The sequence below is a fragment of the Topomyia yanbarensis genome, unplaced genomic scaffold, assembly GCF_030247195.1.
Source record: "Topomyia yanbarensis strain Yona2022 unplaced genomic scaffold, ASM3024719v1 HiC_scaffold_148, whole genome shotgun sequence".
Taxonomy (NCBI): Eukaryota; Metazoa; Arthropoda; class Insecta; order Diptera; family Culicidae; genus Topomyia; species Topomyia yanbarensis.
The window spans coordinates 4596-28046 of record NW_026683325.1 but is presented as its reverse complement, the minus strand read 5'-3'; the positions used below and the strand labels follow the sequence as shown (position 1 = coordinate 28046).

Genomic DNA, 23451 nt, shown 5'->3' with positions numbered 1-23451 from the left:
CACAGACCAATTATATTCGCCATCTAATCTGGGCCCATGAAAAATTAACGCCCTCTGGCTAACTGTTCAGAGAAAATCTGAAAATCTTTTCTCGCCTTGTTTGTACACTCCGCCCAATGGCAAAAAGAAGCGTGAACAAATTTTTTCCAACACCAGCACCCGATTGGTGACGGCGGTGATTATGTTTATCTATGCATAATTACGCGAAAAATTAAAGTCAGTATTAATGTTTTTCTTTCGCTAGGCTTATTAGTTCCTGGCACCGTAGGCACAGACTGGCAGACTCAACACTCGAAAACAATGTTTCAAACGGTTTAACGGCATTTTTAATACATTTTTAGTTGGGACTGTGGTCGCATTTGCGCTGATGGGGCCACTGACACATGTACAAGTAGGCGCGAGATAGACGTTTGCATTATAGTTGGACTTGGAAAATTTATGATTCCACTTATTACAAGAAACTTTGTTCGAAATTTCAAGACAACGTATTTTTTTTTCATTTTTTCGAGCATTTGGAGTATTTTACCGAAGACTGCATATCTAGAAGCCACTCCACTTGCGGGTAAAGGTGGTACTTCCCATAGTGATGCAGACACACATATACATTTTTACAATAGACTTCCTACCTTCCTCCAATAGAGACGCTGTATCCTCTGTCACTACTCGTTTGTATGGGGGATGGAAGGAGATATCAGTCTTCTTAATATGTAATCTTCGATTTTACTCTGATGACGTCATCCTGCAATGTTCCATAGACTGTTTTCAAGCCTGGCAGATAACCCACTAGCATATGAGTGATAGGGGCCGTGCATAAAAAGTGTTCTGAAAAAATCGGCGGATCGATATTTTTTGGTAAAATTTTCTCATTTCTCATTCTCATGTGTTGGTCTGTGCTGTACGTATGAGACTGGTGTTTCGAACATTGCTGATTGCTTTGACTTGTTTCTTGGGTTTACGGATTAGGGACGTGAAACCATTTTTCTTGTTTCCTGTCATCTTGTTAACGTTGCTGGTAGTTTCTGGTTTATCTTTTTCCTACGGTTTAGCAGGTGTTACTGGTTGGACAACAGTTTGTGGTGAAGTTTATGAAATTGTTATTATGGTAATTATTTTTTCTGCAGTCAACCCGTGCACGGTTTCCCGTAGCGTCGGGGACACATCCAGGTTGCAAGATCACGACGAAAGGACCACTATACGTGATATAGGAAAAAAAATTTTCAAGCAATTTAAGATAGCCTTTGTGTCTTCAACAAAGTTGTAGCAAATGTTACTAGCAAAGAATATACATACACATTATCGTTGAACGTGTTCTATTTAATTTACCATGAAAAGATGAAACGGCTTATCACAGTGCGCTTGGATAATACGTTTTTGCTCCTTAACGGGTTATTTACGGTGGAAACAACCCTACAAATATAACAAAGTTGAAATATCTGTTTACAAATTCAACAGATAGGAAGGTACTTTGTTTCGCAAAAATACGTGTTTCGATATAACAAACAACTTTGTGGAAGATTTCAAGAACGTAGGAGAAGGGCTAAAAAGGTGATAATGGAATAAAAAACTAATTTTATGGGGCCTTTCATATAAAATGTTTCATAACATGAAAACTATTAATGTTAAATATATTATGTCCTCGGCAAATAATTTTGCAGTAACGTTTGCTACAACATTGCTGAAGGCATAAAATCTGGTTCATAGTTTCAAAAATAATTTCACTTATAGGTGAATCAATCAATGAAATATATTTCTATAGATGCGGAATCTTTAAGACAAGAACTTCCCGAACAAACTATACTTCAAAAGTTAGCGGTTAAAGTACGATTCAGACGATACATCAGCTTCCGTCAACGTCAACGGAACGTCACCGTTCCGTCAGGATAAGTTTAATACTTTTCTCTTGTGCCCGTTCACACATGCCGTACGTCAAAACGTTCCGTGCCGTTGATGTTGTGTGTGAATGCCTCCATTTTACTGCATGTAACTTATCCTGACGGAACGGTGACGTTCCGTTGACGTTGACGGAAGCTGATGTATCGTCTGAATCGTACTTAATGATGCTATTAATTTTAAGTACGAAAACGACGTTTTGAAACACTGTGTGTAGTCAGCCAATTGAGCTGACGCAAGTCGATTCAGTTGGTGGGGAAACCGAAATGATTTTTTGTGGGACTATAGTGAGTTTGGAATATTGTTCTAGGTGGTTTACTGTTGCAACCTCTCATTGTTTGACTCGCGGGCTCTGGTTGTGGAAGAGGTTTGCGAAGGCTAGGACTGGTATAGTGTCAACTTTATTATAGAATTTAATTCAATCGTTATAATGTATTTGAAAAGTTCATGTAGGATTTTATCCCTTTCTGAGCACATATTATATTTTGCGAAAGGTCGTTGAAGGTGACCAAGTTTTTCGGATTTCGTAAGAAAAATAATCTTCTCACTGTTGCTGGTATTAACAATCTGCTGCGGCGGCTTGTCGAGAAGGATCTCTTTTAGTCGGGTGGATCAACAACAATCGAGTTCTCGGTGTTATCGTTGGCTGCTTCTGCATCGGCCCTTAACTGTTAGTTAGATAGGTGAGAATATAGCACCGACAAACCGACATGACGGAGGTATTCGAAAAGTGTCCCATACAAAATAACGATTGTTTTGACATGAAGCGATCGCTACCATGAAATTTACGACAGATTACTCCGCCATGTTTAAATCAGGACAGGCTTTTCGATATGTATATTGATATTACAGAAGGTGTGCAATTCCGTCAGCTGTGTATGTAGTGGTAATATGCATCAAAATAGTATTCAGAATTAATTGAAAATGCACGTGCTGTTACTTTTTTTGCTTTTAATGGAGTTTTGTGAAATAGTGCTTAAATAAGATAATAAAAAGCTGGAAAAACGATATTTATGAATAAAAGAAAGTTTGTTCATTCTAACACACCTGGTTCAACATCGATACACTTGATTTTTCGTATTGTTATTTTATCGACCAAGGCTACCACGCGAACCATTATACAGATGCCGCTAGTGTAACAACGTATTTTATTTTAAACAATTAGGACAACATCTGACGCATTTTTTGTTTCATGTGGCATGTCGGTTCGTCGGTGATTATAGCACAGACTAACAGACATAACACTCAAAAACAAAGCTTCGCCCGCTTTAACGGTCATTTTAAATATATTTGTAGTTGGGACTGTGGCCACATTTGAAATTATGGCGCCACTGACATATGAACAAGTATATGGGGGATAGACCACTAGTGAAAAATTGTTCCCAAACCTGAGGGGTAACCCACCAGTAAATGAGTGATTGGGACTGTGAATAAAAGGTGGAGCTAGTGTTCTGGGAAAATTGTCGGATCGATGTTTTTTGAGGGAATTCCCTCATAGTGTTATGTCTGTTAGTCTGTGATTATAGTTCCACAACCTCCCAACAACTGGCAACTCATATTCCGAACGTCAAATTCTGGCAACCCACGCAAATGTTCAACCCAGTGTGTATGTAAGGAGAGTGAAGACAACTGTCTGTGATATTCCAAACGCACAAACGACCTCTCGAAACCCGGTTAAAAATGCGGAAGAACATGGTCAGGCGATTTAAACAGTTTGACGTTTAACCACAGACTAACAGCCATAATACTATGACGGAATTTCCTAAAAAAACATCGATCCGACAACTTTCCTAGAACTCAAGCTCCACCTTTTATTCACGGTCCCAAACACTCATTTACTGGTGGGTTACCCCTCAGGTTTGGGAACAATTTTTCACTAGTGGTCTATCCCCCATATGCTTGTTCATATGTTAGGGGGGGGGGGGCATGATATCAAATGTGGCCACAGTCCCAACTACAAATATATTTAAAATGTTCGTGAAAGCAGGCGAAGCTTTGTTTATGTGTTATGTCTGTTAGTCTGTGGTTTAACTCTCGCCTGTGCTAATTGCCCCTAGGAACAAATGCAATTTGCGAATGCGATTTAAAGGCAATTTCAACACTCAGCAAGTTTTCTGGCGGCTGAAAAGGACTTGGTTGTTTTTGCGTTTTTCAAACATGGCGGTTCATGTTTGGCATAAGCTTAAAATAGTTTTTTAAACGATTGGCGTGTTCTCGCTTGTATTTTGTTTCTCTAGTGCACCTCATTTAGCCAACGAATGTGGGAAATTGTGGAATCATGTGTAAATATAGTGGAACAAGATATCTGAACTAAACCGAAGACTACATCTTAAGAAGACTGATATCTCTTTCCTTCCCCCATACAAACGAGAAGCGACAGAGGTTACAGCGCCTCTATTGGAGAACGGTAGGAAGCTTAATGTAAAAGTGTATATGTGTGTTTGTATCACTATGGGAAGTACCACCTTTACCCGCAAGTGGCGTGGCTGTTACTGTCTCCAGATACTGGACAGAGTTGCCAGTCTTCTTGATATGCAGTCTTCGCCTAAACTCTTAATAAAAGTCAGATTGTGGTAAGTTTTGGTGTGCAATGCCAATTTCACCATTGATTCTTCCTATAGTTTGGTGGTGATTACCTAGTGTAGTGATAAGTTTATGTGAGCAGATAATGAATCCGAAAATAAGTAATATTTGTAATTTTCATATTAGGCAATTAAGGGCGATTAAATGGCGCGTTCCCTGGGCGATTTGGGGGCGATTTAATGGCGGGTAGAGCGGCTAAAAAATGACGGCGGCAAATCGCCCAAATGTTGCATTTGAAATAGCCCCCTAATTGCCAGAAATTTGCTGGCAAACGCAAGGGCAATTAGCGCATCCGAGTTAGCAAATAGCCCCCCGTTAGCCAGTAACTTGCCCTTTTTGACTGGGAATACATGGATTAGGCTCGTTTGGAATGACATTCACAAATAATCAATGTTCCAATTTTGACAGTTTCGTCACTCTCCTTATATGCACTCATGTTCAAGCTTTAGCTACACGCTCATTTTAAACTACACAAAATTTTAGTTCTAACTACTCAATTTCAAAAACCGGGGTAAACTGTCAAAAAATTAATATCGATTGGAGTAGAATTGATAACATACTGTTGGTGCACGGAGTGGCACAATCAGCAAACAAGATTGAAAATTGATTCAAATGTTGATTAAGCAGCAAAAGAATCGACGAGGAGACATTCGGAATACTAAAAGTTAAATTTTCGTAAGTGTTGTTCTTTTTTTAAATAACATACTTTATTATTTTTTAGATCCATTCGAACGAGATCCTATTTACAGCAAAAAGGGAGAAAGAACCTCGGAATAGGCTTATACTCATCGTATAAACGACTAGAGATGCAGGTAAGTGGAATTTTAAATAGTGATTAAGACGTTTGTTACTGTTACGGAACGGTTACATTTCATATTTGGTCTTTGCGTAAAAAATACTCAAAATTGACATTTTCTTACCGAACTCAAAACTGAGTAAGCGAGAAAAACTCAATTTTTGACTATGTGCACCCGAATAGAATTTTACAATAGCATTTACCCTACAAACAATCATAAAACAATAAAGATTATAGTTATTACAGTTTCAACATTGTTCGATGCCAAGTTCTCACAGTAGATTTACAATAAAATTTCATGTAACAATAAATTTCACTGTTCAGCAAAAAACTGATACAGTGCATTCACATTAAATTTTACTGTTTTCGAGAAAAAAATGTATGGAGAAAAATTGATTTTTTTAATGTTAAGATACATAACCACCCCCCTTTTTCACAGTAAAAGTCTATTTTACATTGAAATTTACAGTAAAAACGTTAAAGTTTAATGTTTTTGTATTGTAGCATAACACTAAAACTTACTGTAAATTATTGTAAAATTACTGTACTGTCACAGTGAAAATCATGGTTTTGTTACTGTACATTTCTATTCGGGCACTTTTTATGGAATTGAGTGGCTGGTGGCGATCACTTTTAGTTATTTTCAATGAGCGTGTATATGCTTTCGTTGCTATGAATATTAGGCAATCCATTAGACGTTTGTTTGACAATTCAGCGGTGAGTTCTGTCAACAAGTCTACTCCTGCGAACAGAAAAACTCGTCCGACAAATAACTTTGTTAGTCCGATTCGTTTGATGTTGGATCGAGTCAACGATATTGTCGGACGTCGCACCCCTCGGAGTAACGTCAGAATAAGTAAACAAGAAATAATCAGCTGATCAGAAACGTCTCATGGATTGCCTAATTAGGCAATCCATTAGACGTTTATTTGACAATTCAGCGGTGGGTTCTGTCAACAAGTCTACTCCTGCGAACAGAAAAATTCGTCCGATAAACATCTTTCGTTAGTCCGATTCGTTTGATGTTGGATCGAATCAACGATATTGTTCGGCGTCGCACCCCTCGGAGTAACGTCAGAAGAAGTAAACAAGAAATAATCAGCTGATCAGAAACGTCTCATGGATTGCCTAATTAGTAAGTTTTTGCCTGCACTTTATATTTATTTGTTATCGATTTGTACTTATTTATTTATTTAGAAGCGTAAATCACTAACAGGCCGCAATCTGCCCCAGTAAATACGTCCTACTCCAAAAATTGTTAAAAAATCAAAAACTTTGTCCTTATCACATTACGAGTTGAATTAAAGTCGAACAGGTGCGTCATACGTATAAAAGTTCGTTATAATCCTGTGATGGCCGCATTCGCTGTGTGGTTGATCCGCCGAAGAGTCACTCTCAAAAGATCATTGCTGCGCCCTAGTTCTAGCTTGGACGTTTACTCGTTTGATCAAGGCTGGAGAATCGATGTGCGCTGACAACAGATCGGCGACAACTAGAGCTCTTACTGTGTCTCTGCGATGCTGGCGGGTGTCGAGTTGAATTATTTGGCAGCGGCTCTTATACTAGGTATTCGAAAACGATCTCACGAGTAGCTGTCTCAGAGCGAATCGTACAAATTTGCGTTGGATACCTTCAATTCGGTTCATATAGTGCGGGCCCCAAATTGTCGAACAATACTCGAGAGATGACCGGATTAGGGAACAGTACTCTTTAGGCAGTATATATCCGTGAAAAATTGGGCAGCACGGAAGATGAACCTCATGTTTCGTGACGCCCGGCCAATAACAACAATAACGTGTTGCTTGAAAGTGAGTGGAATCTAACATCACTCCAAAATCCTGCACTGAACATTCTCACGGAATAAGCAGTCCTGAGAGATTGTAGTTGAAATTAATAGATTCTCTTTTCCTTGAGAAGGTGACTGCAGTGCATTTGCGGGATTTAGAATCGTATGATTATTGATACACCACTCGCTAAAGACATCGAATTGTTTCTGCAGGATATGAGCGCCTGCCAAAAGTCTTAATACGGATGAATATCTTGACGTCATCGGTGAACGACAAGCGTGGTCCACTGAGTCTGAAATTCACATCGTTGAAGTAACGTAGAAAGATGAGTGGTCCGAGATGGCTTCCCTGTGGGATGCCAGACGTAGCCTATAGTCACGTTAAGTTGACAGCTCACCTGATATGACTGAAACCAACGGAAAATTCACTGAATCCAAGTTTAGCTAATGTGGCGATGGCGATATTGTGATTGATTCTGACAAAAGCGGCGGACAGATCAGTGTAGATGCATCCGGTTGCAAGCCATCCTCAAACTTCTCATAGATGAAAGAAGTGAACGACAATAAATTAATCGTAATTGATCGGCTAGCCATGAATCCATGTTGGTCCTCCGAGATATATTGCTTGCAGTGAAAGAACACCGGCTCCATCACAACTAATTCGTAAACCTTCCCTACAGTGCGTAGTGCAGAAATTCCGCGATAATTTTCTGCGTTCCTCTTGTCCGCTTTCTTATGAACTGGAAATACCAAAAGCTAATTTCCTCAACAATGGATACGTTGCGGTGACAAGCGGCAATTCGAATAACCGACGAAGTGGTTCGGCAAGGCCGGATATACATTTTTTTTTAAAAGCACGGACAGAATACCAGTCGATGTCCTGCAGCACATTCAGAATGCTGACGTAATCGGCGTGTTTGAAGTTGTAAGAGATATCAGCCGAGCCTTCCAATAAATTCAAACTTGGACCATCATCGAGCTTAAGAAGTAATGGAGGATGGTGTAGGACGTGCCTCACTAGCGCTCTGGGGGCGGTGTCGATTTATGGTGCTGGAGCTGAGACTCATCCAAATTAGGATAACGGATATCCGCTGTGACCTGGTGGCTATTTCATTGCGGGTAGATTAAGATCACCTAGTACAATAATTTCACCAGCAGGTTGCGCCATCCCAACGATGGAGGCTAGTGAGTGCGAATACACATCAATCAACAAGGTTTCGCGTATCCTGTCCGGCGGGAAGTGGACCACACACATATATAAAGTTCGGTTTTTTAACTTTATCGCCACCCACACTTGTTCGAAAGTATTTCATTCGTTGTTCATGATGTGTTGAACTTTGAACCCAACACGCACATCTAGTACAACACCTCCACCTGAAGTTTTACGGTTTTTGAGAGGATATCGATCGCATAGCAGAACTTCGTAACCAGGGTCGATCACCTAATTTGATGAAGTTTGTCCGTTGAGAAAGTACGATTATGTCGTAGCAATAATCGGAGCAAGCCAGGTGGTAAGCGTTTGCGCAGGAATTCACACCACCTTCGTTCTGGTAATATATTTGCACCGCCGCGGCGACGAAACTACACCATTGCGTTGTCTGGAAGGTAGATTGCTATGGGAAAGTATGACCTACTTTTCAATTGATGAATACATGTCTGAGTGTACATGCTGGAAGACCCCCTCTTCATTTTCAGACACAGGGACGGGGCGACTGATGACGCTGGCTGCGAGAGGCGCGACTGAATTGGAGAAATTGGGGGCTACCATTTTACTAAGTGCAGTGCACCCCGACAACCATCCATCGTCAAAACAGTTAAGAAGGTCGAATGAACTACAGGACTGGATCGGTGCTGATGTTCTCAGAGCAGATGACGGTGCACTGTTATTAGCTCTAAAATGTAGGGGACGATCACGAAGCATCACGGTCTTATCGAATAAAGAATACTTGCCAGTAAGAGGAAGTCGGAAGACCCCCATACCGTTCCTAGACACAGGGCCGGGGCGACTGATAACGCTGGATGCAAAAGACGCGACTGTGCTAGGGGGATTGAAGGCTTCGCGGTTGCTTTCTACGGTACATCTCGGTGGTTGAAAATCATCTTTGGCCTTGTCAGTACAGATGGCTAGATGTGACTTTAGCGTAGACGCAGCGTTTTGCAAAACCCCAGGTTATCATTGGAAGAACGTTCACGTTGAAAGTCGATAAATTCGAGGAAGTTCATCCCGCCAGGCCAGGTTTCCGCGTTAAGTGCCAATGCTCGGAGCTTGGGGTCGATCCTGATTTTGAACTAGATGAATTTTAGCTCGTTCAAATCGGCGTCTTTTTTACTAAATTTTTCACTTCAAGGGAGGGAAATTAACGGAACCTTGTCGCTTTCGGCGACCACACGTTAAATCGGGAATAGCACGATTAAGAGCTTAGCCAGCCTCTTCTGGTTCGCGAGCACGTTTGGTTGCGAATCGTTTATTGACCGGCCAACTCGTCAGAGTCAGCCGTAGGTGGAGATTTGAGTGCATCGCTGGAGAATTTTCACCATTTCCCTTGTTGTCTCCATTTCCGTTATAAAATCAGCTAGCGCAGTTTTATGAGTTTCGCTCAGCGAATGGATTGCATCACTCATGGCAGCAAAGGCGGCAACTGCAGATGATTTCATCAATGTAACGCAAATATCGCAGAGCCAGAATATATTGACGCTATCGTTCATAAAATACACGTTAGAACGAGTCAGGAATAAACAAGTCAGATGCATGATTCTATTACAGAATCCTTGACATTTCAACTGACTGTCGTCACAGGCTCTTAGCACTGTAGACAGTTTACACCTATTGCGCCAAGCGGGTAGGCAACAGTATGCACGTCGATGCCGAGTTTTTTGGCTACTCAGGCAGTATGCTTCCGTGGTGTAGGTAGTAGCTGGAGGAAGGCGGCTTGATGGCGGGTGAATTTTAACACAGACGATGTAACTACATTTACGATTTTGGACACCGCACGACTGCAAGTCACGACACTCGTTATAATTTACAGCGATTTGAACTCAACCGGCGGAATCAACCACTTTTGAATGGACAAATATCGCATAACACCCCACTGAGACGTCCAAAAAATTGTTTCAAAATCGTTCAACACGGGTCCAACGATGGACGTTCGTTGAACGGTTATTTGGACGTTGTTCAAATTGGTCCAACGAACGTCCTTCATTGGACGATTTTGAAACCAACCGTTCTTAGAGGGACGGAAAAAACAATCAATCTTTATCGGTAGGAAACAAAAACAAACCTCAGTAATAGCAGAGTTGCCAGAGATATTAATATATAAGTTTTAACTGCAAGGGTCATTGAGTTCTTGTCGGCCGGTCTCACGAACACTAATGAAGCTTCTTGGTTGAAAACAATCCCATTTGCTTTTGCCGTCATTATTTATTATTTTCCACCAGCTAGTGATGTAGTATTTGTGTCATGTGACGTGTACGTACATGAGCCGTAGAAAAGTCTATTCGTCCTTTTCAGAAACAATATACATTTCAAATTATTGCAGTTCAATAAAACACGGAAATTATTGCGATCTACATCACACCTTTTGCTACTTGTTGGTTGATCTATCTGTCCTACCTCTCGCTCCCGTGTACGTCTACTTCGTGAATACTAGAGTAGTTTTTGTTTTCACGGTTGGTTGTTTTTTATGCTTCTTGTGTTTCTGAGTGACCTTGATGTATCCGTCTTCTTTTTTGGTTACATACATCGTATGACTTAAGGTTCTTTGAATGTAGGTGATGCCTTGAACAGATTTGCATTCGAAAGTCAAGTAGGATGAGTTGGGCTGGTGCATCTGCATTCTAATAACATGAAGCCCATTGAGGAAGCCGTGGAAAAAGTTCCTCCATGTGACATATTCGTAACGGATTCCACTTCTTCGTATTTCGAAATGATTTCTTGATGTACTCGGAACTGGCCCACGGTAATAAATCGCGTTAGCGAATTTCAGTAAAATCCTTGTCAATATAAACAGGAATCTCGGTTGTAGTAGTCGACGTCGTGTTGCATGTTATTCACGACGCAAAAGAACGCAGTAACATAGCATATTGAACATTATCAGTAACATATTTATAGCGATATGCGCAAATTCAGGGGCTAGACTGATTTGAGTGTACTTACGAATTCGTAGCGTTTTTATTACTGCGCAAGCAGCTAACTCACTAATTGGAGGTTTGATTTCCTCCAGCTGTCATATATGAAACTGTCAGCCAATTTAAACGTTTGAAATAGCTCGCCTAAAGTATTTATAATGGTGTTGAAATGCTCCATGTCGCTGTAAAACTTATTCCGGAGACGAACAATACCGGTTGGTCTGGTTCCAGCACGAAAATAATCCGACCGAAAAGCTATTTTCAATTTGTTTTCCTCCACCTATGACAGGTGGAGGAAAACAAATCGTTGAACACACAAATACAATTACAGATTGTCAAGTAGTCTATATGAATCTTTCACTACGATGGACAACTCAAGGAAAGAGTAAATTAATTGTCACCAGAATCGCAATACCTTCTCCACATGAAGCTAAAAAGACAACGTTATGTGACGTCATGCTCGATTGTCTTTGGCATTTGACATGTTCATTTGGCTCCGCTCAGTGTCTCCGCCTAACTATGAATAAATTTTATAAAGTAACTATTGGTGAGATTTGCTACTTTCTTGGAACCTGCCAAGCGACGGTGGTAAAGAGTCACCGGATTATTTACTACCAGCGAAGAATCCTGGAAGACCTCGCATTGTTTCAGACAATATTTTGCCTTGGCTTTCAGCAGCAGCAGAGCAATGCTTTTTCGGGTTATCTTCAACAGCGAGAGACTGGTGCATTTGAATTCATTGTGATTAACTGGGGAAGCGTAATTAAAACCGTTCACAAACGCAACGTGAGGAACTTGTAAACTTTGCACTCGACGGTAAATGTGAGTAAAATTGTGTAATTGTTACTCTGAGGTGTTACAAAAACAACAAAATAGATCATACTGTTCCTCCTTTTAACACATTAGGTCAGTGGCGTAGTAAGAAAATTTTTCGGGGGGGGATATGAATTTTTTTTATATATTTGAAAAAATGTTCAAAAATATTCTGAGCAGGAGAAAAAAATGTTCAAAAATCAACAACTCAGGGAACGGGTTTGGGTAGTCAAGGTAGGAAAGCTAGCTGTTGGTATAGAATAAATGCTCTTCCTCTACGAGGACAATCTGGGCGGCAAACTTCAGACTGTCTAATTTACTGAGCCCTTCAGTTCCCTTGTGCCATTCAGTACCACTTCCTCGTTGAGCTTCCGACTGGTTCGCGAACTACTCGGCCTAGTTTCCGACGCTAGATCTAGCCTAATCCGACGAAAAGTTCCCCGGCGAGATAAGTTCGAGCCAACCAGCCAGGTGCTGCGGTCAGTTCGGCGATTCCGGTAGAGTAGGGCATCCGGTTTGCTGGATCCCCGGCGCGACTGGTGGTGTATCGTCGCGGTCCACGCGGTCTCGTTCCCGGCGGTGAATCTGACTGTAAGCTGACGGAGAGGTCCCAGACGAAAGAAGTTCTCCCGATACCGATTCTTATTTGGTTTCAGTACCACAACTTCTTGATCCCTTTGACTCCGTAACCGGTGCCATTTAGCACCGCAACTCCTTTAAGCCATTTAGCACTACTTCCTTGATGGTCCATTCAGTCCTCGACTTGTTCGCAAACAACTCGGTCTAGTCCCCGACGATGGACCTGACCTACTCCGACAGAGAATTCCCCGGCGAGAGAAGTTCTCCCGAGATCGAGCTAATCAGCTAGATGCCGAGGTCAGTTCGGCGATTCTGGTGAAGCAGGGTATCTGATGCACTGGTGCGCCGATGACCCGCGACTAGTGGTGTCTCGTCGCTGTCTACTCAGTCTAGTCCCCAGCGGTGAATGTAGCTTACGCTAACGGAGAGTTCCCTGGCGAAAAAAGTTTTCCCAATATCGATTCTTCTTTGGTTTTCGCTATTTTTCTATCGGAACAACCGGTGGGGTGCCGTGGTTGGTCGGGCGAATCCGCATGGAGCGTGACGTCCGGTTCGCTGGCGTTTCGACGACTCATACTCGCTGCTCTGTTGCAGTCTATTCGACTAGTCCTCGGCGGTGGATCTAGCTTATACCTGCGGAGAGTTCCCTGGCGGTGATTACTCTCCCGAAACCGTTGTTCGATGTCCATTCCGCTGTAAGACGGTGTCGATCTACATCAGCGATTCTCAACCTTTTTCTTACCACGGACCCCTTAGATATCACACTGGGTTGCTGTGGACCCCCACAGATAAACATAAATTTTGTATGCTATCAATATGTTATTTTCAATTTGTTAGGAAACAAGATTTGAAATTCAATATGCACTCGGAAAATATATTTCTCTTCGCGGACTCCCAGGAATGACTTCGCGGTCCCCTAGGGGCCCGCGGACCCCAGGTTGAGAATCACTGATCTACATCATATCTCTGTTTACTGCGTTCCACGTCCCTACGTCGCTTGTAATTCTGTAGGCTACATTATCCAGGTTGATGTCCGGTCCTCCCGTTTTAAGTAGCTCCCTGCACGTCCCTTCAAACCTCGGACATTCAAAGACTCTGCTCGGACATTCAAAGACTTCAAACCTCGGACATTCAAAGACGCTCCGGTGTCTCCTCGACGTTCTCACACTCCCGGCACAGTGTTGACGTTGCGTACCCACACCGATGAAGATACTCCTTAAGCATCTGTGGCTCGGTAGGAGCTGTTTCAGGTGGAAGGTTATCTCTCCGTGCTTTCTATTGACCCACGTCGACAGGATTGGATGAGCCGGTTGGTCCACTTTCCTTTCTCCGTATTATCCCATTCCTGCTGCTACGTCACCATCGAATCGATTCTCATCATCTTCCGGACGTTTCTGACGTTTCATCGATGGTAGCACTTGATATCCTCCGTCAGGGTAATGCAGATGGGAATCATCTCGGCGTCAAGGCATACTGCCTCCGGTACGCAATCGCAACTCGTACGACCAGCAGTCGAAGAGTCCTGTTCAGCTTTTCGCGGTTTCACTTGGTTTTCAGCGCCGCACCCCAAGCAGGAGCCCCATATCGCAGTATCGATGACGAAACACTAGATAAAGACCCGACATTTCGCATGTGTAATCAACGTGGTTGTTTAAGCTTAATCAGTCGTCGATTATCACTCCCAATTGCTTCAGTGCACGCTTCGATGCATTCACATGTCCTTCGATGGTGATCTGTATCCGCTGAACCGCTTTGCAGTAGCTGTCCAACAACAAATCCGTCTTGTAGTGAGCTATTTGCAGCCTGACCCGTTCATCCAGCTCTCGATCGCATCTATTGTCTCCGTCACCGACACCTCCATTTCTTCAAGTCTCTCCGTTATTGACACATCGTCCACGAAACCAACGATTTTCACTTTCCTGGGCAGCCGCAGTGTTAAGACCCCACACTAATAGAATATATTCGTAAATCGCTAGGAATTAATTTCGTACAAACAACTTTCATAAAATATACGAATTTTTCGTACATATGATGAACCGTTCGTAGTTCCATCGAAACTCTTTTATTTTGTATTACGAGTTTTTCGTGAAAACTACGAAAAGACTTTCGTTGGCTTATTATGAAACAGCTTCATTCAGCAAACGAGTCGTTCGCTGTTATATACGAATATCTTTATAATATTTACGAGCACCATTCATCAAACAGTCCACGTCAAAAGAACAATATGGAGCCATTGTTGATATTCGTCAGATAATTGTTGTTGTCTGACTATTTAGTAGTCGTATCCGTGTCCGCCGGTTGCAGGAAGATTCCTTGAACCTCTTTCGCTTCCAGTTGATTCAGAATCTGGAGCAGTACAAAATCGATTGAGCCGTCGCGAACTGCTCGTTGATTTTGTATGAACAATTTTGAGTTTTTCTCTGCCGGAGCAATATCGGTGCTGTCAAACATCGATCCTAAAAGATCGAATGCGACCAACGAAATCGTTTGTAATATACATAAACGTTTATTAAAATAAACGAAACATTTCGTTTCTTTCACGAAAAATAATGTCGATAACTTTCGTGCAATGTAAACTAAATAAGTAAAATTTACGAAAACTTTCGTTCATCAAGCGGCCATTTCTTCGTACCACAATAAAATCGATTTGGCCACATCGATTTTTTTAAATAAAAAAACGATTTTGTCAAACATCGATCCCAAAAAATAAGAGGCTAATAAATACGAAAACTTCTAAGATAAACGAAAAAATTTCGTGCGACCAACGAAATCGTTCGTAATATACACAAACGTTGATTAAAATAAAAAAAAACATTTCATTTCATTCACGAAAAATAATGTCGTTATCAACGATAACATTCGTGCAGTGTACATACATTAAATGTGTAAAATTTACGAAAGCTTTCGTTCACCATACAGCCATTCTTATTCATAAAATGAACGAAACTTAGTATTTACAGGGCACGAAAATACTTCGTTGCAGAAAACGACGCATGAATTCGTGCATTACATGATTCATTATATTCACTAATTTATATTATCAGTGCATCCCATTCCAAAGTGTTGGACAGAGAATGGAGCCCTGAGTAACGCTCGCTGCGACTCGCATCGCCTTCTGCCTTTTTGTTCGTCTGGTATAGCAGTGCTCTACTCTGGAAGTAGCTCTTCAGGATGCCACATTCTTTTATGCCACGCTGCGCATTGGTCTATTCGAGGCTGAATGGCCCGGTGACTTCCACCATGGTTGGTATTCCATCCGGACCGGGGGTTTTCTTTGATTTTAGTCACATCGACGTGTCTTTGAGCTCGTCGTTAGTCACTTGCCACTCGACTGTGTTACCTCCTTCTTCTTCGCCGTACGGTGTCGGTGACCAGGTATTTGTATCGTGATTCGGGAAGAGACCCTCAACGATTATCTTTAGCTTACCCGGGCATGTTTCAACTGGTGTCGACGAACCCTCGTCTTCGTCATGACGACTCAGTACGCGTCCCCCAGGGATTGACGTTTATTTCTCAGCACAGATACTTATGGCAATTGACTTGCTAAGCTTGATCTCCCGTTTTGAAGAGTCCCTACCTTCTAGATGCGCTCCTATCTCAGTCTCCGATCTTGCGCTCTGAGCCCGCCTTCTGGCTCTAAGACAAGCAGCGTGTAGCGTACTGAGTTACTCATTTAACCAGTAAGCTGCACGCCGTCTACTGCATGGCCCTAGTTTTCGTGACATTGTAACGTCACAAGCCGTCGCAATCCTTCTTGTTAGCCGTCAGCCGTATCAACGTACTTGATTCCGTTGTTCGCCGAAGTAACTCAACAAAGAGGTTTTCGTTAAAGGCGTTCGTCTTCCACTTTAGCTTGCCGCCCGTCTTTCTTCGTGCTGCAGCAGGGTTCCATTGGCCGATGCGGTAGCGAATCGCCTGGGGGTCTCTATGGGGATACTTCTCTCACACTCTCCAGTCCATGTTCGCCGTCAGTCAAGGACTACAGAATGTGGCGAAATTTCTCTCGGTACCGATATCCGTTTCGTGAACCATTAAGCTCCTAGATCCTCGCTTCGCCGCGATCTACTCGTTATAGTCCTCGGCGGTTGAGCTAGCCTCCACAACGTGCCGAAAGGAAGGTATCGAGTCTGCAGCCAATTTTCACTACAAGGAAATATTTTCACAAGATAACTTTTGCAAATGAAACTTTGAGAATTTCATTTAAAATATTAGGCATTTTTTTGTTCAACATATTCAATTTTCTCAAATTTCTCCAAAATATTTCGGGGGGGGGTTTCGTCCCCAAAACCCCCCCCCCCCGCTACTACGCCACTGCATTAGGTAATAAAAAAGACATGGGTTTTCCATAGCATTATAAAAAATCGGTTTGATTTTTTTGTACCATTTACTCAATCTTCACGAAAAGCAATTATCGTGTTCAAAATATTATTAAAGTACTGATGTTCAACGGCCATTACAATTTATCAAATTGCATGAGAAAATAAATTGTTTTCTCTTAAAATATTCGTAACATTTTCTCTTTCACCCTAAAGTCACAGTATTGCTTTGTGGCTACAGTTATGTACATGAGAAAATTCCCAACATTAATAATCCAATTGCCAGCCGCATTCAGCACTCTACATCATACCCGTTTTGAAACGGAACACTCATCATGATGTCACACAGTATGCTACAAGCAAACCAAAAAGTATACCAGTGAGGAACGAAAGATAAATCTGCGCACATCTAAACACACCGAAAGTTCGAAAAAGAAAGATAGAACATTTAAAAAAGACACTAAACACACCAAACACTAACCAGCGTACTCACTCGTCGAACTGTTGGACCTGGCGCCAACTCCAGCACCGTGTCCTCCTCCCGCTCCTCCACCGCCGCTGCGATTATTCATCTGGTAGCTGCTCTGATCATCATCGGGATTATCGCTAAAGTTAATCACATTGATGTTGTACGTTACGGTGGACGATTGTCGTTTCCGCTGCAGCCCTGCCGGATGAACCGGCGATGTGGTCATTATCGACGGTGGCATCACGACCGTCGACGACGTAGCCGATGACATCGGCTGCTGCTGCTGGTGCTGCTGATTGTTCAAGGTGTCGTTTCGGATGTTCTCGACAATGATGTCCGGATTGTTGACGGCTAGCGGATCCACTGGATTAATACTTCCCTCAATCGTCGCTGCTGCGTCGGTAGGAACTTGCAGTTTTGTGCTCGGATTCATCGCTACTAGATCCAACGATATGGTAGAGGCTTCACTTAGGACATTTATGGGGCTTCCAGTGTCCGGTAAAAGTGTCACTGGTTTTAGATTAACTATCTTGCTGTCAGACTTATCGATAGATTTAAGTCGATCATTTTCACGGACAATCGCTTCTGGTAGCAGTCCGGCCGAGTGAGGGGGAGAACCAGCCGACGAAAGGGCCGATATTAAATCTATCACATAATTGCCATCGTCGTGGCTTAAATTACATTCATTTACTGTGCTAGTTTGATTCACTGTGCTACTACTACTATTCACAACTTTGATATTGGATGATTTAACGAACGAATTTTCCTCGGCTCGACCACCTTCCACCTTGGGCGCCGTTCCGTTGAACCCATGATCGAAGCAGCCAATCAGAATGTCCGGAGTTTCAGTGATGGCAGTTGTTGGGGTGGAAACATTTCCACCACCGTCTCCATTCAAAACAATTTTAAATATACCATCCCTTTGCTCCGCACATGCCTTCAAATTCTTTATGCACTTCATAATGGCCTCATCCCCCTGGAAGACAGCAGTAAAGTCCGAATCGCTCAGTGCACACATTAATTGATTATCCCTATGTCCTTCCTTGTTACTGCTCTTTTTCAGACTGGCATTATTTTTCGATACTCCTAACCGGAAGGACCTTTGCTTTTGGATCATTGTCAAAAAATCCGACTCGCTAGCTGCCATCTGGTGCCTTTTGTGCGTATTAACCTCCCTATCAACCATTCCGATCGACTTGTTCAGGGAAGATGTCACGTTGATAAGGTCGATAATATTGTTATTGGAACGATTGTCAATGTTTTTATTGTTCAACTTCTTCTCCGAAGCTGTCCGATTATTATTACTACCCAAACCGTCCCGATTATTGCTATTGTTCAAATTGCTACCGGCCGTACCGCCACTCTTGATATAGGACTTGAGCAAACTGTTTCTCGAGAAAAACGGCTGGAAGAAGTTGATCTGTTTGAAGCTCTCTTTCCGCGACGGTCGCCGCTGTTGGTTCTCCTTCACCTGGATCGGTTCACTGCCCGAGTAGCGCAGATTGTTCTCAAAGTTCAGCGGAAAGATCGAACTGACCGAATCGGAAGCCTTGATCTTGGCCGCTTCGTTCTTGTACTCCAGATCGCGCAGATCGATGCTACTCCGGCTCAGGCGTCGCGGAGGGGATGACGGCACTAGCAAGTCGTCGTCGATGTTCACGATTGTCGGCACCACGGGTACCTGAAATGGAAAAGGAATTGGTAAATTGAGTACAATTTATATGACGGACGTTTGAAATGCACAAACTGAGATTTCGCATTGGAACACTAACGCCCTCTCCTCTGTAGCGTTGGATGGATGATAAATGATATATTGCAGGGTCAAACCATTCGGAAATCAATTCGTAATCTAGAACTGCAAAAGCTGCTAAGCACCTCGCAAAGTATAATTCCTTTGGAATGCCAAATAAAGAGAAATAAACGATAATGGACAGTTTTCCTATTTGACGCCATATTGAATTTGTACTTCATACGTTGAACTTCATACGTTAAAGCATCGACTGGTTGATACGGAATTTCGTTTCGCCTCTGCAGTCCAGTGACAAAAATGTTCAAAAACACCATGAACAAGAACAAAATGTTCAAAAACCAACATCTCAGGGAACTAGTATGGACAGTCACCCGCTAAAACAACCACTCTTGCACGGAACATAATTCCTTCCCGGAACTACCTTACGGAATTACTTCTGAAGGGGTTTTTATCTATGTGCATAGCATACACTATGATCCAACTATTTAATAGCTTGTTCCTTCAGTAGGGTTACAGCACCCCTCCTCGACACACTACCAGTATTCGACCATCCACACAACGTGGCAATTTCTGGATGGCAGTATGAAAGCTACCTGTGAGTAGAGAATTACTGCTCTTCCCCTACAGGAACAATCTAGGCGGTAAACCCCAGATTATCCAATTTACTGAGCCATTGTACCATTCAACTTCTTGAACCCTTTGGCTCTCTATCCGGCGTCATTTGGCACCGCAAGTCATTTAGGTCCTTTGGCTCCCTTCTTGGGACATTTAAAATCACCCGGAACCTGACTGGTTGGCTCTTGAAACCGAGCCAACCAGTCAGGTTCCGGGTTCGGTCCGGTGGAGCAAGGCGTTCGGTTTACTGGTGCACCGACGACCCGCAACTAGTGGAGTCTCGTCGCGGTCTGCACAGTCTAGTCCCCGACGGTGAACCTTGCTTACACGGACGGAGAGTTTCCCGGCGGAAGAAGTTCTCCTAACATCGATTCTTCCTCTGTTTTGCTATATTTTTCTCGGGTCTACCGGTAGGATGCGGTGGTTAGTCTTGCGATTGCGGGTGAAGAATAGTGTCCGGTACACTGGCGTCACGAATACCAGGTGCTCTGTCGCGGTCTACTCGACTAACCAATGACTGTAGATCTATCCTACTCCGGAAGGGAGTTTCCCGGCGGAGATTGCTCTTCCGAAACTATTACTCATTGTTTATAACGCCAAGCATCTCCTTGCGTATTGTTTTGAACCTCGTACATCCTAATACTGCGTGCTTCGGTGTCTCCTCGATATTCTCACACTCCGTGCACAACGGTGACGGTGCCTGATGCGAAGAAGACACTTTCTGATACAGCCGTGGCCCGACAGGAGCTGTGTCTTGTGGAAGTTCACCTCTATGTGCTTTCTAACGGGTGTTCAATAAAAAATGAGAATGATTTTCATACCTTTCTGTAATTAAAGTCCTTGCTCTCACTTGAGTACTATGGCTCTACTTTTCATAACTTTCCCTACCCAGTAATCTCTAGCTAATTGAATGTCGTTAAAATGTAATAAAGAGCGTATTTTTTTTCTCTCCAAGAGAACTGCTCTCTGGACTCCCTAGAAATGGGTGGCATGTTTCTTTTCGCTCGGTGCTGTCAGTTCAATTGAGGATGGCGTCGAAACAGTAAGCAATCCGCGAGCGTGTTGTACGGTTTTACGAAACGCATGGTCATCGCGGAAACAAGTTTACGGTAGACCACTTTCGAGACACAAACAATCCCCGTGAGTACCATTTACCAGATCTTGGCATCCCTGAGCGTGGAGTGGAAGGCCGGTAGCGGCCGTCTGGCGAAAATAATGACGAAGAAGAAGAAAGCGTCAAAAAAGCTGTTCGACAACAAAGACAAAAAGAGTTTGCCTGACGCCGGCCAAAATATCGCTGCTCCCATACCTTGATTAGCCGAACACTCAAGGTGGAGAACATCATCTGTCGGAAGAAAACTTGGTCCCCCGAGTACATGGACGAGCAGATAGCGATCGTGAAATCGCAGTGCCGGTGAATGACGAAAAACTATCGCGGGACGTCATTCGTGCTGGACGACGAAAGTTACTTTCCGCTCCCGAAGACCCGCATTCCAGAAAATGACAGCTACTATTCCAGCGACAAGTCGGCCACACCCCCTGAAGTAAAATATAAGTTTAAGCATAAATTTGAATTAAAAAAAAATTGACTGTACATCGCCATATCATATAAAGAGATTTCAAAGCCGTGGTTCAAGCCGAGCGGTCTGGTTATCAATCAACAACTGTACCAGGAGGAGTGTCTTGAAAAAATTCTTGTGTCGATCTTAAAGGAGCATCATGCGAATGGGAAGTACGTCTGCTGGGCGGACAAGACCAGAAGACGTTAGAGTATCTTGAGCAGAAAATGATAACGTACGAAAGAAAGGAGCCGGATCCAACTTGCCCCAGTGCTACCTATTAAGGATTTTTCGGCTACCTCAGTACCCTAGTGTACAAAAATAATGGACGGGCCAAGCATATGAGGCAGTTGAACACTAGAATCCGGAATTGTATCCGGAAGATGAACGTCAGTACGGTCCAGCGCTCTTGTGAAAAAATCGCGACTAAGTTGCGTCATACGGCTGACTAGGGCCCCTTCTCCAGTATTCATTGGCGATTTTTTTTTGAAATTTTTGTTGTTTTTTAACTACATGACTGAAAAGATTCTCATTTTTTATTGAACACCCGTAATTGAACTGCGTCGACAGGTTTAGTATAAGCCAGTAGGTCCGCATTTTTTCCGCGTACTATCTCATTCCTGCAGCCACTTCGCCATCAAATTGATTCTCACCATTTTCCTGGTTTTTCTCCGATTGTTGCACTTGATATTCTCCGCCAGGGTGATGCAGGTAAGGATCATCCCAGCGAAATCGCATACTACTTTCGACGATATCGTTCTGTACGCGGTCGAGACTTGTACTGCCATCAGTCGGAACGTCCTACAGCTTTTCGCGATTCGGGTTGGTTTTTAGCGCTGCACCCCAGGACAGCGCCCCATATCACAGTATCGATAACGAAACACTAGCTAGCAGACGTCTCGTGCTGCTTCTCGGATCGCCGAGGTTTGGCATGATTTTCGCTATCCCGTTCGTTGACTTCGCCGATCTTTCGCAGGCGTAGTCGACGTGATTGTTGAAGCTAAACCGGTCGTTGATTAGTTTTCCGAGTTTTCTCAGTGTATCCAGCAAACATATTTTAGCTTCTGTACCTTCTACGTACTTTGAAGAAGTTGTCATCATCTAAACACTTCTGCAGCACCATCCTGAACATGTCCGGATACACCAGGATCACAGCTTTTAGTGCCACGTTTGGTATTCCATTCGGACCGGGGCTGGACGCCGTCAACTGCTTGGCTCCACTTTTCGCGGCATTGTGGCGTTTCATTCCATCACAATCCTTCTTGTTAGATCAGCCGCATCAACCTTCTCGATCTCGCTGTCCAGCCGAAGTGCATCAACCAAGAGGTGCTCCACTTTCGCCCGGCAGTCCTCATTCTCCGTGCTGCAGCAGGGTTCCTTAGCCGATGTCCATGGTCGCCGTCAGTAAAGAACTACAGAATGTGACGTCGATGATAGACTCCCTCCCGTCTCTCCGAAATGTGCTAACGCAACATTCGTTGCACAACCATCCGGCAAACTTCACTAAAGCTTCTTGCAGGATATATCCTCTTGTGTTGGTTACTCCACTGACCACTTCACAGCTCAGGCAGTGAAGTGACCACAATTGACTGCCGGCAGATCAACTGCTCGGTTACCTGTTCCAACATCAGGCTGGGCTGGTCCACTGTTCACCTTGTAGGTGCGTAATAGCTGCACATGAAGACGCCGTTGATTTTGGCGATCACGAAGCCTTTTGCTCACGAGTTTTCTGAAGTTAACTCGGAGTATCGCTTAATCTATGAAGCGGTTCGACCTTTCATCCATTCAATTTCCGATATTTCTCTTGCTTTCCGTCATTCTTTCCATCTATTTTGCTATATAGATTCTCTGCGTACTTGAGCCATTTAGCCCCGAACTCCACTGAGATTCTACCAACCGGTAAGTTACCGCAAGGCATTTCTGTAAGCCTTACACACTTAATTTTTTCTGCCGAATCTCAGCTTTTTTGCACCTTATGCCGAAATCTCAACAGCTGAGAACTCAGCAACAATATGTTCTTGTTGAGGCCTCAGTAAAAGTAACATTTGATAAGTGAGACTTGAAAAATATTTCGCTGAACATCTGTAAACAGATGTCACTTTGCTAAATTATCAGTTCGCAAATTTGCTGACAACACGGATGTTGAGATATTGCCAAACTAAATTGAGTG

At 43.0% G+C, this 23451-nt stretch overlaps 1 protein-coding gene across 1 annotated transcript in view; it reads right to left on the bottom strand.

Annotated features, from left to right (window-relative positions):
- LOC131694775 (uncharacterized) overlaps positions 1 to 22527 on the bottom strand; it is an 82475-nt gene extending 59948 nt beyond the window's left edge. The window contains exons 1-2 of the mRNA XM_058983276.1: positions 22363 to 22527; positions 17370 to 19038 (exon numbers count right to left, since the gene is read on the bottom strand). Coding sequence (XP_058839259.1) covers positions 17370 to 19038; positions 22363 to 22527 — 1834 coding nt within the window. The remainder of the gene's footprint in view (positions 1 to 17369; positions 19039 to 22362) is intronic.
- Between the last annotated feature and the right edge of the window lie 924 nt (positions 22528 to 23451).